At 37.0% G+C, this 16,044-nt stretch overlaps 1 protein-coding gene across 5 annotated transcripts in view; it reads left to right on the top strand.

The window, feature by feature from the left end:
- Nucleotides 1-16,044, top strand: part of RAPGEF2 (Rap guanine nucleotide exchange factor 2) — a 167,778-nt gene that overhangs the window by 62,710 nt on the left and 89,024 nt on the right. For all 5 annotated transcript variants that reach the window (XM_072334202.1, XM_072334198.1, XM_072334200.1 and 2 more), the window contains exon 4: nucleotides 7,256-7,339. In XM_072334202.1, coding sequence (XP_072190303.1) covers nucleotides 7,256-7,339 — 84 coding nt within the window. The remainder of the gene's footprint in view (nucleotides 1-7,255; nucleotides 7,340-16,044) is intronic.

Raw genomic sequence — 16,044 nt, 5'->3', positions numbered from 1 at the left:
ACATGTAGCTTCTAGCATACAGCCTATAGTCCAAATGAGCAAAGAGAAAGAGACAGAGTAATCTGCTGAAACAATATCCTATGGAGCATAAGCCTGCAGAACAATGTTCTTTCTAATTTCTTCTTATGTAGCACTTAAATGCCTGAAGAAGGTCCCAGTTCTGACAAGTCAAATTTCCTTTGTTCTTGAAGTGGGTACTTGGGAATATGAAGAGTATCTCTTCTGAATTACTGTGTTTACATTCTGAAACACATTCAGCTTTCATACTGAGTATGAAATCATAAAAATATGATCTGCTAGTTACATCTTGGTTTGAGATATCATTTCTTTTACCAGAATAACTGCATAAATCATATCTGTAGGAGTACCGCCAAATACTGTTTAAATACAAGTCCTGAATCCTCTATTGGTTTTAAATTTTAATGATCCATAAAGAGAATAATTCAAAGTAGATCTTCCACATCAAGTCAATGATCTTATCAATTTTATTGTGTTTATGTGGTTTTTTATTTTTGTTTTTGTTTGTTCTTCTTGTGAAGAAAAAGACAGAAGCATACTTTTGAATTAGAAAATATTTTCGGATACTGCTGTTTGATTTAGTGGTCCTTTCTGGTGTTGCTGGATCCTGGATTGAATATCCAGTGTTGAAGGGAGAACACATGTTCTGGTGCTCAGGATAAGGACGTGCTGTAAAAAGAATAAAAGTGGTAAATGTATGGAATCAGTTTCCATGCTTGCTTCCACTGAAACCTGCATAACTTTTCTTGCTGTTTTAAATGGGTTAGCTGAGGAATGTGATATAGTCAAAGCAGCAGACACTTCTGTTTGCCAAGTGCTTTCAAGTCCAGATGCTGAACATTATCACTGAAGTTGTCTGTTTTGATGAAATTGAAGTATGTTTGACAGTAGTCATCACTAAAGACCTATACATTTGTATGACATTCATGGTCCTAGTGAAACCATGTATGCAAGCAGGCATAAACTGAATACTGTCTGTTACAGAGCTTATGGTGTGCTACACTGCAACTTGAGGAGAACTAAATGGATTGCTATGGCCCTAAAAGTTAGCTATTACTAAAGAAATTTTTAAAAAGTCACACATCAGGTTTTGTTAGGATAGTGAAGGATTTACTATAGAGTGTGGCTATTGGTATTTATTGAGTCTTTCAGCAGGTTGAGTTGAATACATTTTACATGAGTATATTGCGATCAGAAAATCTGAAAGTTAACACTGGAAGAACTCCTCTGCTTAGAATAATGTCCTTTAGAATCACCATATGTGGAACATGTATTTTTTGTGCAAACCTTTTTTTTTTTTTTTTTAATATATATATATATCCTGTTTATGTTGATTCAGGTTTGTAGTTTCAAACCTGGTGTACAAGTGGTACAGATTGTTTTTAATAGAAATACATATTATTAGGAAAAAACCTTCATTGTTGAGGAGTAGTTAGTTGGGAGTCTGGGAAATAAGCTGCAGTTTCAAGTAGAATAAGTAGATGACAGCATGAAGAACTTGTAACAAGTGCTAGAAACTCAGAGAGACTTCACATTTTTTAGAGATTAACACTTGGGTGCCTTATAAGCACCTCTTAATCTTGGAGTACCTCTGATGTCTCAAACAACAGTCGTACGCTAGAAAAAATGTGAAAACAAAGTCTTAAAATACTTTCCTACCTCACCAGTGGTGTGACAGCATTCTGAGGCCTTCAAAGACCTCAATAATTGTGTACTTGAACTGTTCAAACAGAACATTTTGAGTAACAAGTATGAATTTACAGTATCTGTCACTTTGATAGTTGGAAAGTGCTGTTTGACTTCAAACTGTAGTTGCGTGAAAAGCAATATGTCAAGGAAGCTGAGGAGGGAAACGTAATGGAAAGATATTACAAACTATTCTTTGGATTTCCTTTTCTAGCTTCTGAATTCCTGTAAATAACGCTCCTTTTCATTCTGGGAAATTAAATATAGATTCCTCAGGAAATCCTCTACTCTTTAGTCTCTAAAGCTGAATCCTCAGCCTCTAAGGGCTGTGATATTAGAGTTGATTTTAAAGTAGCTTGATTTAAATTTTCTACAACTAACTTAAGTAGAGAATAGGAATGAACTCTTCATACTGGAAACTGTTTTGTTACTGGCTTTGTTTTGCACCATTTTCAGGTTACTATTAGAATTTGAGTATTCAAAAAACTGTATTGGTATGTCATAGAATTTAACATCCTAGAATCATAGAACTGCTCAGGTTGGAAAAGATCTTCAGGATCATTGAATCCAACTACGACCTAACCATACTACCCTAACTTTAACAACTCTACGCTAAATCATGTCCCTCAGCACCACATCCAAGTAGTTTTTAAACACATTCAGGGATGGTGACTCAAGCACACCTCCATGGGAAGCCTATTCCAGTGCTTAACAACCCTTTCTGTAAAGAAGTGTTTCCTGATATCCAACCTAAACTTATTCTGGTGCAACTTGAGGTCATTTCCCCTCATCTTCTCACCAGTGAGAAGAGACCAACCCTGCTCTCACTGTAAGCACATTTCAGGTATTGGAAGAGAGCAATAAGTTCTCCTTCTCAACCTTCTTTTCCCCAGACTAAACAGCCCCAGTTCCTTCAGTCACTCCTCATAGGGCATATTCCCCAAGCCCTTCACAAGCCTTATTGTCCTTCTTTGGACCTGCTCCAGCACCTCCATGTCCTTTATGAAATGAGGTAGCCAAAACTGAACACAGTACTCAAGGTGAGGGCTCACCAGTGCCAATTACAGGGGCAGGATTACTTCCCTAGTCCTGCTAACTACACCATTTCCAATACAAGCCAGGATGCCATTGGTCTTCTAGGCCACCTGGGCACACTGCTGGCTTGTATTTAGCCAACTGCCCATCAGTACACCAAGGTCCCTTTGCATCAGGCAGCTTTTCAGCCACTCCTCCCCAAGCCTGTAGGATTGCCTGGGGTTGTGAAAAAAACACAGGACCCAACACTTGGCCCTGTTGAAATGCATACAGTTTACATTGGCCCATTGATCCAGTCTATCCAAGTTCCTCTGTAGTGCTTTTCTCCCCTCAGGCAGATAATCACTCCCTCCCAAGTTGGTGTGGTCTGCAAATTTACTGAGCATACACTCAATCCCCTCTTCAATATTGTTTGTAAAGATGTTGAATAGAAGTGGCCCCAGTACTGTGCCCTAAGGGACACCACTCATGACTGGCTGCCAACTAGATTTAAATATATTTAACTGAAGTTAAAGATATTTTCATATAGAAGGAGTAGGTCAGTATTTCATTAGTTTGCACTTTTCTTTGGAAGGAAACTTGTGTTCTAGAGGAAAGCATGCATTTTCCATGTTTGAGGCTTTCCAATGTTGTTTGGTTCAAGCCTAATTTAAGACTAAATTGAGACATCAGTGACTATATAAGGATAAAGAGACTGAAAATTCATCAGTGTTCTTTGATCTTGACGTCTGTCTTGGAGATATTTAGGAAGTTTTGTTGGCTGGCATTGAATGCTTAAAAGAATGAGCACTGTCTTTGGGGAAGATATCTTAAGTGAGTATACCATATAAGTAATGGCCTTCCACAGTTGTGACACATCAGTACTGAAGAAACATGTATTTATGTGGATAATGAAGGAGTTCAATACAATATTGTGTTTTACACAGTGTGACAGAAGTGCCTTAGGAGAACTTCGAGGTCCTCCAACTTTACTGTAAAAATAGTCACTAAAGTACAGATGAAGCAAAGGAAAACAAAGCCAGTCAGGTAATAAAAATTAAACTTTAACAATCTTGTTCCTTTCAGCTGTGTATAAAGAGTTCCCATCAGAGGTTTTTTTATTGTTGTTGTTTTGTCAGACTATACATTTATACTTAGCTATACTGCCAGTTTTTAGGAAAAGGAGATGAAAAATCCCACCAGCAACAATTTCAGCAATAATATAAACACTGCAGTATGAGTAGGAAAATTGTCATTGAAATCCTCACAGTTGCATGCCTGCATCTTGGGAAATCAGCCTAACAAATCAGTCTAACAGCCATTGCTGAAAATGACTATTTTTTAGTGGCTTTCAACCATGCTAATTATTGTAGATTGTTAGTATTTAGAATATCTATTAAAAAATGGCAACACCATAGCTGACTTAGACTTGAGCAGTAGTGCTGGCTATATATCTGCCAACTTAGAACTTATGTGTATTTGAAGGTGTGATTTAAGTAAGGTGCATATTTATGCTTTTGAGAATGACTGTCTCTTCAGAGTGGTGGTTTTCTCAGCATTAATCTGGTCATCGATGTGCAATATTGATTTTTTTTTTTTGATTGATGTGTTTGATGGCAGGACATGTGAATTCAGGAACAGAGCACTGCCTTACAGAGAGCTTTCATGCCATTTTTTCTTTCTTTTTCTTTTTTTAATAAATAAATAAACTGGTTGGCTGTGAATTGATATGGAACAAGGAACTGCTACATTGGAGGCAATTATCTTTTATGGCTTGCTATGATACTTGCGCACTTTGCAGAATTAGATAATTAGCAGAATTTACGTTGCAGTTCATCATCAAATCTCACATTTAACTCTGTTTAGGAGTGGCTCACAGAAGCTGTCACCTGAGATGTTTTACCTGCTTATTTTTGACTGGCCTGTGGAACAGGCTTTGAATGTTTGACAAATCTAGTGCATCAAATGAATGAATACAACTGAATGCTATTTAGGTACTTATGGACAAACCCAGTGTGGAATATGTAGTTGTATTCCTAGGGAGGTTCATGAGTGGTGTGCACAAGGTGTGTAGAGGAGCACTGGTGTAGCTTCAGTTGCCAAAATCTTTCAAGTTTGATTATGCTTGCAGCCATTTCTTGTATCATAGAGCTGTATGAGATAGTTTTCTCTTAGTGAGCTTGAATTTTCAACATCAACAATAACTACTTCATGTTAAAATAAATAAATAAATGAAATCTACCTTCAGCATTTGCTTAATGTGCTCAAATTCTTGTATTTAGATTAACTTCTGAGCATACCCTTAACACAAAGTTGGAGGTTATCAAGAGTGGTGAGGGTGCATGGGTTATATTGCTGATGTTAGCTGTCTTAGGTGCTAAACTCTCTAAGCCATGATTGCCTGCACACTTGAATATCATAATATCATTTGCCAGTCTATAACTGCAGTAGCATTTAACTGAATCTTGGTTACAAGATATCAGTAGAATTCAGCTGTATCTAAAGCAAGCATTGGTGAAAAGTAGAGCAAGAAAGAGGAGGTGAGTTTAACTCCAGTTAATACTGACAGCTATTTCACTTCATTTTAGTGTTGCACAAAAACTGTAGAAAATGTCCACAGAAATCTTGTCATATACGCGTGTTCAGTTTAGTCATCAGACGATAGAAAGAAAAGCACAGCTTTCAACATCTTGGTCAGTTCCTGAATTTTTTTGGACATAGATAACGTCCTCAACTTCTGCTGTTAATTTTTCACATTTCTGATGCTTGTCCTTTTTCTTGAGGTTGTATTACACAGTGTAAAATAAGAACAGAGCAATTTCCTAAATTGTATCGTCTGCTGTTTTGATTTCAGATCTTTTAGGCCTGTTCCCTCTTTCTCTCTACATAGCTTGCTCTGGAAGAAATACCGCCTATTTATTTGCTTGGAAAATACAGCAGATAGAGCACAATAACGCTATTTGATAGAGAAAATTCTTAATGACAAAGCACTATTTTTTCAGTGCAGTCATCACTGTTAGCTCTGAATTTTTCCCAGCTCTGAACAAGAGACACTGTTTGGTCTCTGAGCATTGATGAATGTCAGTGGGCACAATTTTTTCCACATGAAGGAATTTGGTGACACATCTTTGCTTCATGCACACTTCCACGTCAAATGCCATTCTGTCAGACTGCCCCTCTGCTTCCATCTGTTAGACAGCAACAACATGAAATGAAATATTGGTGAGAAGGTCCAACCTCTGTTGCCATACCACCAACACCAGCCTCTGACGTTGTGGGTCAATGTAATCAGAGCAGCCTTTGTAACTTCATCTTTCCCTCTGAAACAGTGCTGAGGAAATTGTACTCTTATTTAAGAGTACCTGTCATGCAGGTGCTTTTGAAAATCTTGTTTCCTTAAGTGAAGAACAAGCTGCTAACTGCACATAACCTTCTTAGATTTGAGGTTGGATTTTAATACTATGCTGTCATCACTGTTAAAGGATGTGGGCTGTTCTTGCTTAAAGTTAGAACTAATTGTTGCTAAAGACTTGAGACATATAATTAAAAAAGAAAAAAGAAGGTACTATGGATTAATTAAGTAATCTGCATCTCGTGGAGTGGCACTAGAGACATGGTTTAAGGCTATGAATGCCAGCACAGTTGCTATTTGAATTCAAGTATGCTGTTATGCACTACGCTGGAAGAAGCAGTAGGAGTGGTAAAGACTCAAGTGAGGTAAAGATATTTTCAACATAGAATGATGAAATGGCACAAGATTTCTACTGCAGCTGTTTCAAGTAACTTTAGGAAACTACATTGTTTTCCTCTGAACTTTACTTGAACTTACCCAAGGAGCAAGATCTGAATCTACAGTAGAACGAACTGAAACTGGATGATGACATCTTAATTTGGTCCCCTGTAATAGCTAAGAAGAGGGAAAATAAGCTTTGACCCTTTTAGTAGGAATTTATTCTCGTACTGTGCATAAGCACAAAAGGGAGTGAGTTTAGCAGCAGGTAATGTTGACTACAGATCTCATGAAGTTTTATGTCTGCAAGTTTGTTCAGTGCTCTCTTACTGTGTGGAAAGTCAGAATGATGCAAAGGGGTAAATTTCTGCCTTGAAGTAAGGGAAAAGAAAATTTCCATAACCAAGAAAGAAGGCCTTATTTATGGAGAGGAAGATGCTATGGTTCTCTTCAGCTAGAGGAAAGTAATGGATTCAACGTAACATAATGTCATGTATTTACTATTACTTGGCTTCCTTTTGATAACTTTCAGATATATATTTCATTGGATTTTGTGATGTTCCCAAATGGATAATTATGCTTTTTTTTTTTTTTTTAAAATTATTATTATTTTTTAATGAAATAAGTGGTTTAGGACGTTATTAAAATGTACGTGATTTCAGATGGAAACAGGAATTAGTTTGTAATTGACTGAATTGTGGCTCTCTTCTGGAATTTTAAGCATTTTTGACTCTTGGTGATGTTCTTTTCTACTAGAGATTTGGTTTCTTTAATAAAGTGTCTTACTCTTTGTCTTCTTTATTGCAGCCCCGATGATATTGGTACCTGCTGGTATATTCTGCTGTCTGGCTCAGTCTTCATTAAGGAATCTATGTTTCTTCCAAGGAGCAGGTATGTAAACTATAGATACGCTACATTTAAGCACAGCTGATGAGTTAGTTGTCTTTTAGTTCTTAATTAAGTTGGATTCTTAACAAAAGTGCATAAGTACACACAAACATGCTTTTCCTTCCTTTAGTAAGTGGGGCATTTATTTGATGCCTGCAGCTAGACTTCAAAGCCCATCATTGTGTGCAAGGTATGAACACCAAAAGTGTCATGAAAAGACTGACAATTTAAAAATGCCCTTCTTCAATTCAACAAATAGAATGAAGTACTGAGTAGACTGTTCCCATGAGTAATCAAATGTTAAATCATAGGAGGTAGTAGGGCTTTTATGATGCTTTCCTGAGACTTTGCACCAGTCTTCAGTGGATGTTTTGGCGTATGCTTATATCATGTTACTGCCAGTTTTGTTACCTCTGTTTAAGGTTATCCTTCATGTAAGGGGATTTGCAATAAAAATGATGTTTTAGATGGGAAAAATATAAGGTTGAGTGCGAGACTGTCAATATTAGTAACACTGAAGTAAAAGAAAAAAAACAAACAAAAAAAATTATTTTGAGCTATGGAAAAAATGCAAATACTGCAAGGATTTTAGTGGAAGCAGAACAGATTCACTTTAAAATGCTGGTTATATGCATATTCATTCGAACTACTAAAAATGGCTCCTTTGAAGTAAATAACATGTTACAAAATCTGTGAAAGGCACAATGAAGGAATGACCTTCTCTGTATGGTATGGTGAGAATAAAAGAACCAGAAACTACCATGCAGCTTTAAACGGTGGGAAGTCAATTGAAAGCTATATGAACAATTAAATATCCAGATCTGCCTTTCTGTGAGAGGGGGATGCTGGTCTTGGGACTTCCATTTCTGATGGTGTACATTTTTGGCATAATTAAATCTCTTGCATATTTAAGAAGACAGGCACTGCTGATGAAAAGGCATATTTGATGTGCCACCAAACTACAGTATGCGATAAAGGTGCAAAATTGCTTATTGTAAAAAGTAGCACAACAACAAATTATAGGATCCCTGCTGCTGGCAGATGGAAGAAAATTGTCCCATATGTCATCCCTGAAGAGGCAATGCCAGAAAAAAAGCTGGCAGAAATTGCTACCTTTAGATGCCAGAAGAAGGAATATATGATATCTGAATTAATGTAGAATGGTTTCATGTTATCTGTGGCAAGAATCCTCTATTCTTTTGAAATACAGCAATGCTTGTGCTTCACGTATTTTTTTGACGCTCTATAAAAGGTGAGGTTTAAGAATATAAGCAATGAGCTTGTGAATCTTCCTGGTAGAATGAACAGAGAAGTATAGATCTTGCCTGCGTAGAAAAGCATTCAAGGATTGCTCACCTAGACTAATGCAGAAATGGTATGTGGAATGTGGTGTCACAAGGCTTCAGAACTGTGGATGGAGTCAAGTAGCTGCCAAAGCTGATATCTTCGGAAGCAGATCTGAGAGAGATGATTTGTTAATTAACAAAGATAGCATAACAAGTCCATAAAAGTAAAATTTAGGATCTTCAACATAATGATGTGAGATAAGGTATAACTAGAGATCAAAAATATTCATTCTATTAAGAGATTTTGCTCAGTTAATAAAAGGATAGATAAGGACTTCACTTAAGTTTAGGACAGAGTTTGTCAGGATTTCTACCTTGTAAATGAATAAGACTCATTGGTGAACAAGAAATTTGGGGAAAATGAGGGAGGGCTTAAATCAAGTTAAATTCCAGATTTGGAATACTGGTGGGTAATAATTGATTTTCAGTAGTGTGGGTATTTTCTTGCTTTTGTGAATAAAATTGGGTACAGGAGATTTATTAATAATGATACAGAAAACTTACATCCCCTGAGTATGGAAGTAGTTATCAAAGCAGTGCTGGTGTATAGGATGAACTAGAGGGATCTGGGTACATCTGAGGGGCCTAATGTCAAATTTTATGATGCTCAGTAAAAAGAGGATGAAACCTTCTCAAAAGGCTGCTAATGAGAAAGGACTGGTAGGGGGAGGTATTTGGAAATGTTAAAGAGTAAAATCAAATTAGGCAAAAGAAAGTTACTGGCTAACAGCTTAAGTTGGCCTTTTGCACATAAAGAGAAATGACTGTTTCAAGAGCCTTTTGGTTCACTGTGTAATTTGGGAGTCTTGATGTCTTTCCGCTGCTTCAAAGAAAACAAAACAAAAAACCTTCCACAGAAATAGTACCATCAAAATGAAGGAATTTGTTACATTTTAGTAAATCAAACAAGTTCTCATGAATAACTGACTTTAATACGAAGAGACCTAAATATTACTAGGTGAAGATCATCTAATTTTGATCTTGTTGTTTGTCCAAAACAATGCAATTTCATCAAGCTTGCTGTAAATTCACATTTAGATTAGTGTTTTTTTGAGTTCCATCCATTTCATCTTTGTTAGTCTAGAAAGTTGCTAGGAAATAATTTTGCAACATGTGCAGCTGTAAGAGAGGAGGATGGAGCTGAGAAGAGTGTGTGGGAGGAGCAGGAATGTTCTTCTCTACTACATCTGAGTGACTCAGAAAGCCCTCTTTCCCTAACTTTTCCCAGAGCTCAGATTGCCCTGTCGTCCATCCCCTTCTGTCCCTAGACCTCTCAACATCCATAACACCTCATGTTTTCCTTCTTCAGAAGTATCCTCTCATCTTTTAAATTTGTTCCAATGCACCACAGATACGTGAATCCCTTTATTTAGGTTCCTTTTGAGGAATATTGAGTGAATGTTCCATGCTTTGTTTGGTTGGAAATAATTTAGTCTGTTTGACTACATATGTTTAGTGTATTATTTACACCCAGGATCTTTATTAGCTAATTTATCTGCATTAGTATTAGGCTGCATTAGAATCCTGAAGCTGGTGGATAACACCAAAAGTGCTGTTTCATATATTTTTTTGTGCATTTTATGTTAAGGATCCTTATTTTTTTCTTCCAAAATATTGTTCCCAAGTCTAGACAAATAGCGCTTAAGATTATTTGAGGAGAGGAAGAAATGACTACAGCTTGCAGACTGATTATATGTAGCTGAGAAGAAGAATTTCATAAAGATAAATAAAAATTCAAGTAATCAGGAATCCTAGAATTACCACACTTCTGTTTTCCTATTCAAACCACAAGTATATAATAATACAGCACTCCAAAAATAAGCAGTCATATAATGCAGTTTATATGGTCAAATAGCCACTAATTGAAATACTTTCTCACGAGTGGCGCAGCTGCTGATTTTGCTGAAGCTATGTAATTTACTGTGTGACTAAAACATATTTGCACCTAACTTCTTGACAAGTCTTTAACTTAAAACAAAAAAAGTCATGCCATTGCTTAGCCAATATTGTTCTAAAGGGCTGAATTCTGTTCAGGCGACTTATTATTTTGGGGAAACTTGCAATTCAGAGATTTTAAAGAATTTAGGCCTGAATTAAGCTGCCGTATTTGTGGTTAAATAAGGTTAAGCTTAATCTTGCTCTCCTATTCAATGTTTTTAAGTTGAAGCAATGAATTTTATGCTGGCAGCTTAATGCAAGGAAGACTTGACTTCCATATTTTATTATTACATTTTTTCGTACTTTTTTTTTTTTTTTTTCCTTATTTTAAACATTTCAAGCAAACTATTACAGTCAAATTAAACACTTTGCAACTTCTTCCTCCCACAACGACCACCAATCTAGTGCTTCCCTTGAGCTTCTGTGCCCTGAAGCGGTTCACGTGGTAGATAAAGTGAGGTTTATGTATTAAATCTAGAAAATAAATGAGCAGAAGTTACGATTCCCTGAAGGTTGTCTGGGCTCTCCTGCATCTTCACATGGTCACTGTTGGCAGTAATGTGACAGTCCTTCAAAATATCTTTGGAATTGCCTCCAGCATCGCTGGGTCAGGTCTGTGCTCTCATTGCATTTGCTCAGCTGCTCAGATTTTTTTGTGTAGTCTTTGTTCCAGGACATGGTTTCTAATGGGAATTTTACCATCATTCTTCATCTTATTTGACTTGGAGCTGCACTATATAAACATCTCCAGATCTCCTGCAGCTCTAGCTTCATGCTTGTTTATGGCCTCCCCAGCTGGAGGATGCAGCTGACCTTTATCAGCAACAAGATATGGAATTGCTTGAGAGGTTCTTCTCAGATGGATAGTCTATGATGCTTATACTTTTTTTTCTGCTTCTGAAGATCTTCGAAGGTGGACTGAGCAGTGCTTGCTGTACTGCTCAGACACACAGCAATGCTGACTTGCCATGTAAATACCTGGTTGTCATGGTGTCTTTTTTTAGTTACCTGCACTATTTAGTTCCTGCAATCTCTTGTCTTTCCTTACTTCCAAAGCTACTCCATTGTCCTCTCACCATTTAATGTAAGGCTCCTTTGGGCAAGTTTAGCAGACCTACATAAGAGAGCAACCATTTGAGCCTTTGCCTCTAATTAAAAGATGAACTTTTGAAGTTGAGAGAATGTCTGTTTTTTCTCTCTCCAAAATTACATCTGTTTAAATAGTGATGATTTAGCCCTCTAGTCTTCTATAGCAAATCAAGTAAAAATGGAATTAGATATTCTATTCCATTTTTGACTTGTTTTGCTATAGAAAAGACTAGTGGGTTTAAAACGTGCTGGAGAGCCAATGAAGAAATTATGGACTTGTCTTGAATTTGTTTAAAGCAATAATAAAATCAGTTAGTGCAGAATTGTGTCTTGCTGTGTGTTATGAATGTTTTTTTGTCAGATGTTTGCTTTCTTCTTCTGTCTCAGGCTGGCAGTAGTGAAACTTGTTTTTCTATTTATAAAGAGCTCTAATATGGGCCTCATGATTGCTTAGTAGCTTAATTAACAAATAGCATTTGCAAAACTTAATTGACTACTAAAAAGGCATGAACCTGGAAATGTTTTTATCCATTCCAGTGTTGTGGGTCTTTTTGGTTTGCATCTCTACTTTCTGATATAGAGAATATAATGTAAATTTTACTTTCTTGATGTTCTTCCAAGTATTATGAAGTGGTTTCACAGTTTTTTGTTTTATCTTTGGCCATTTTACAAATGGATGAAATTAATAGGAAAGAGCTCATTTCAATTGTTTAAATATTCCGGCCCAAATCATTAAGATTGATGTATCTGTAGTAAATTAATACTAATATATTAGTGTTAACATATTTGCAACAGAGTTTTTATTAATAATGGCTGTTTCTGGCCGAAACTTCTGTGATCTTAGAATCCAACTGGTGTCTGAAAGGTAGTCATCAGTATAAACAAATGTTTAAACCATTGCATGTTTGAATTTGTCTCAGAGGAGATTTTTTGCTCTGAGCAGGAAACAATTTTTAAAGGAGGCAAAAAAAAAAAAGAAAAAAAGAAGGATTTTGAGGGGTGCTCAGAGCTGCCGTTTCAGTAATTTGAGCTACATAGGGAGCAGATTGAGTGCTTTGCTGAGCTTATTGGGCTTTCTTCTATTCCTGAGTTTTGCTAATGGTTAAGACTTTTCACCATCATGACAGTAACATGAAGAGAGATGTTAGAGTGTTATAAAGATAGCATCCCAGGTCATGCTTTCAAATCTATTTAAGAAATTACTTGAAAATGTGATTTTGTTGTAGCTTGTTCTTTAATATTAAAAATTCTTCTTTGGCTGCTAATTGCTGCTACTAGTTTTAGCCATCTCCTGTTGCTTTACTATTTCTGCCTGCACCTAATGCTGTTTTGAAGCTGCTCTCGTGATGTACCAGGAGAACCAGTGGGGAGGTGTTGACTATGTTGCTGGTGTGGGCTGATGGCTGGTGCTGTATGCCTGCTGGCTGTTTGGCTTGAGTGACATAGTTCAGCATTTCAGTCCGCCATTTGAAGCTGGGGCATGAAGGGGAGTGATCTTAGATTTTAACCAATGAAGAGTGACTTAAGAATTTGAAGAAAATTTGGAAGAAGTGGAGATGTTTGTCTCTTTATGATTGTGTATGTCTACTGTGAATTATTCACAATGGATTCTAGATACTGAAAGTAACCCAAGCTGCTTTGTATCATCTTTTGCCATAGAAAAAGACTGTGTTGTCAGTGATCTGATTCTGGCATCCTCACTTTCACCAAATTTACACTCAACTATTGTCCTTATCTAAATTGGCTGAGCCATAAATGTAACCAGACCTTGCCATATATTGTTGCAGCAAAGTTCATGATGCAGGTGCTACTTCTACCACCAATTTCGTCATAAACCATCCTTGTTCACAGAAATTATAGTGAATAGCTTAAAAGAAAATGTTTTTTACAGCTAAATGAATTTGCCATTACATACATTTTGCTTTATTGCACCCATCTCCTGTTCTGCTGAATAATTTAGACTTCATTGAGGTTTGAAATTGGCAGCACACTTGGAAGATGACCAGAATCTGAGGTGTTGGGAAATAGGAGAGGATACGGTTCCTAACTGATGAGATTGGGTGGTGTCTGGCCTTGTTCCTGTCAAAACAATTATTTCAGTGCTACTGGAATTTTGTTCTTGCACAACTGATGAAATGCTAAGGGACTTAATCTATTAGGCTGGCATCCTTTGAAAATAAAAATAGAAGCCTAGTGTAGTGGGGTTAGTGCTGCCAGGCTTTCTTCCAAGTTTCTAATAAGGAGATGAGAAGGTAACAGAAGAGGAAGCAGACAAATGACCTGAATAACTTTCAGGGGAGCCTGACTACTAGGAAAGGAACAATATGGAGAATTCCTCATAAGATGATAAATGCTGGGTTTCTACTGTTTTCTGGCTTTATATCGTAGAGATGGATGCTTTTGTCTTTACAAAAGATCTGATGATGGCCTTGAGATGGGTTTTGGAACATGGTGCTGGTCTTCAGGTGCATTGTTGGAGTGATCAGAACAACTTCATGTGCTTGTGTAGGAGACATGCCATTCATTAATGGTGGCTGTATTGGGTTTATGCGGCAATGTTTTCATAGAGAGGGGCTGAAGGGGTGGTCTCTGTGAGCAATGCTAGCACTACTGCATGTCACATTAGAGCCAGCTCCAGCTTTACCCCTGGGTGGAGCTGAGACATTAAATGAAATTTAATTAACTAATTTCAATAAAATTATGCTTAGTAATTTGTATTACGGAATGTAGAAGTAAAGTATATAATAATATAAATACCACGCTCATCAGAATTTGGATACTTTGCTTTAAAACACTTTTGGTGAATATGCTCTGTGAGGAGTGACTGAAGAAACTGGGGCTGTTTAGTCTGGGGAAAAGGAGGCTGGGAAGGAGAACTTATTGCTCTCTTCCAATATCTGAAATGTACTTGCAGTGAGAGCGGGGTTGGTCTCTTCTGACAGGTGAGAGGACAAGTGGAAATGGCCTCAAGTTGCACCAGGGTAGGTTTAGGGTGGATATCAGGAAATATTTCTTTACAGAAAGGGTTGTTAAGCACTGGAATAGGCTCCCCATGGAGGTGTGGTTGAGTCACCATCCCTGGATGTGTTTAAAAACTATTTGGATGTGGTGCTCATGGACATGATTTAGTATAGGTTTGTGAAAGTTAGGGTAGTGTGGTTAGGTTGCAGATGGACTTTAGTCTTTAAGTTCTTTCCTAACCTGAGCAATTCTATGATTCTATGAAACAGGAGGTGGTACAACTATTTACAAATGTTGATTGTGATAGGAAAAGGGAGAATGGTTTTAAATTAAGATGCAGGAGATTTGGATTAGATATTAGGAGGAAGTTCTTCACCCAGAGAGTGATGATGCACTGGAACAGCTTGCCCAGAGAGGTTGTGGATGCCCTATCCCTTGAGGCATTGAAGGCCAGGCTGGATGTGGCTCTGGGCAGCCTGGTCTAGTGGTTGACAACCCTACACACAGCAGGGAGATAGAAACTGGATGGTCTTGAAGGTACTTTCCAACTCAGGACATTCTGAGAGTTTAGAGAGTTGGAAGGAATAAATAGGAGTGTTTAGATGATTAGCGTGGTTCTGCTACCATAATTCTTCAACTAATAGTGTTAAAGAAATGATACTCAGTAGCATAGTGAACTTTAAAATGCCTGAGAGTTTTCCATCAGGTAAGGCTAAAAGTTTTAAATATTTGAGAAAAAAATAAAAATAAATCCAGTTTCACTTGACATAGCACAGCATGCTAAATGAGGGATAATTAATTTGCATATGGCAAACTAAGTAACTAAAACACTACTCTAGCCATTACTTTATTTTGTTTATTCATTTACAGTTATGGGGCACCTATTACAAAGTTATGTTGAATGCATTTTACTAAGGTTTATGGAAACTGATTTAGTGAGACTATGTGTTTAACCTTCCATGTCAATGAATTGTTTGTACTGAATGAACCACTCGCATCAGTGAGGGTTGAAATGTGCCACTGTGTGTGGTTTTATTTTACTGCTGAAGACTCAGATGACGTCAAGTTACTAATTTTGTATTTTTTTCAAGAAGTTCAAAAAGATGACGTTTTCTGCTAACTTCATTATGAAAATCTGTAAGGGAACTTAAGAAGCTTACTGGCTATTTTTCAGTGTAAGAAAAGGATGAAACATCTAAAGGCTGGAAAAATACTTCTCTGTTGTAATGAATTTCATGAATGTTAATTAGACTATTCAGACAAGGTCTTGCCTCTGAAGTAATGTTTTCTTATGACTTCTCCTTCCTTGAGACTATTATAGAAATCTCATGATTTCACAGTAATGTTTGTGGCAATGCAGACGTCATTAAGACA

This window comes from Excalfactoria chinensis, chromosome 4 (assembly GCF_039878825.1).
Source record: "Excalfactoria chinensis isolate bCotChi1 chromosome 4, bCotChi1.hap2, whole genome shotgun sequence".
In the NCBI taxonomy this organism is placed as follows: Eukaryota; Metazoa; Chordata; class Aves; order Galliformes; family Phasianidae; genus Excalfactoria; species Excalfactoria chinensis.
The sequence above is the reverse complement of the archived record's forward strand: the minus strand, read 5'-3'. Positions and strand labels throughout refer to the sequence as shown.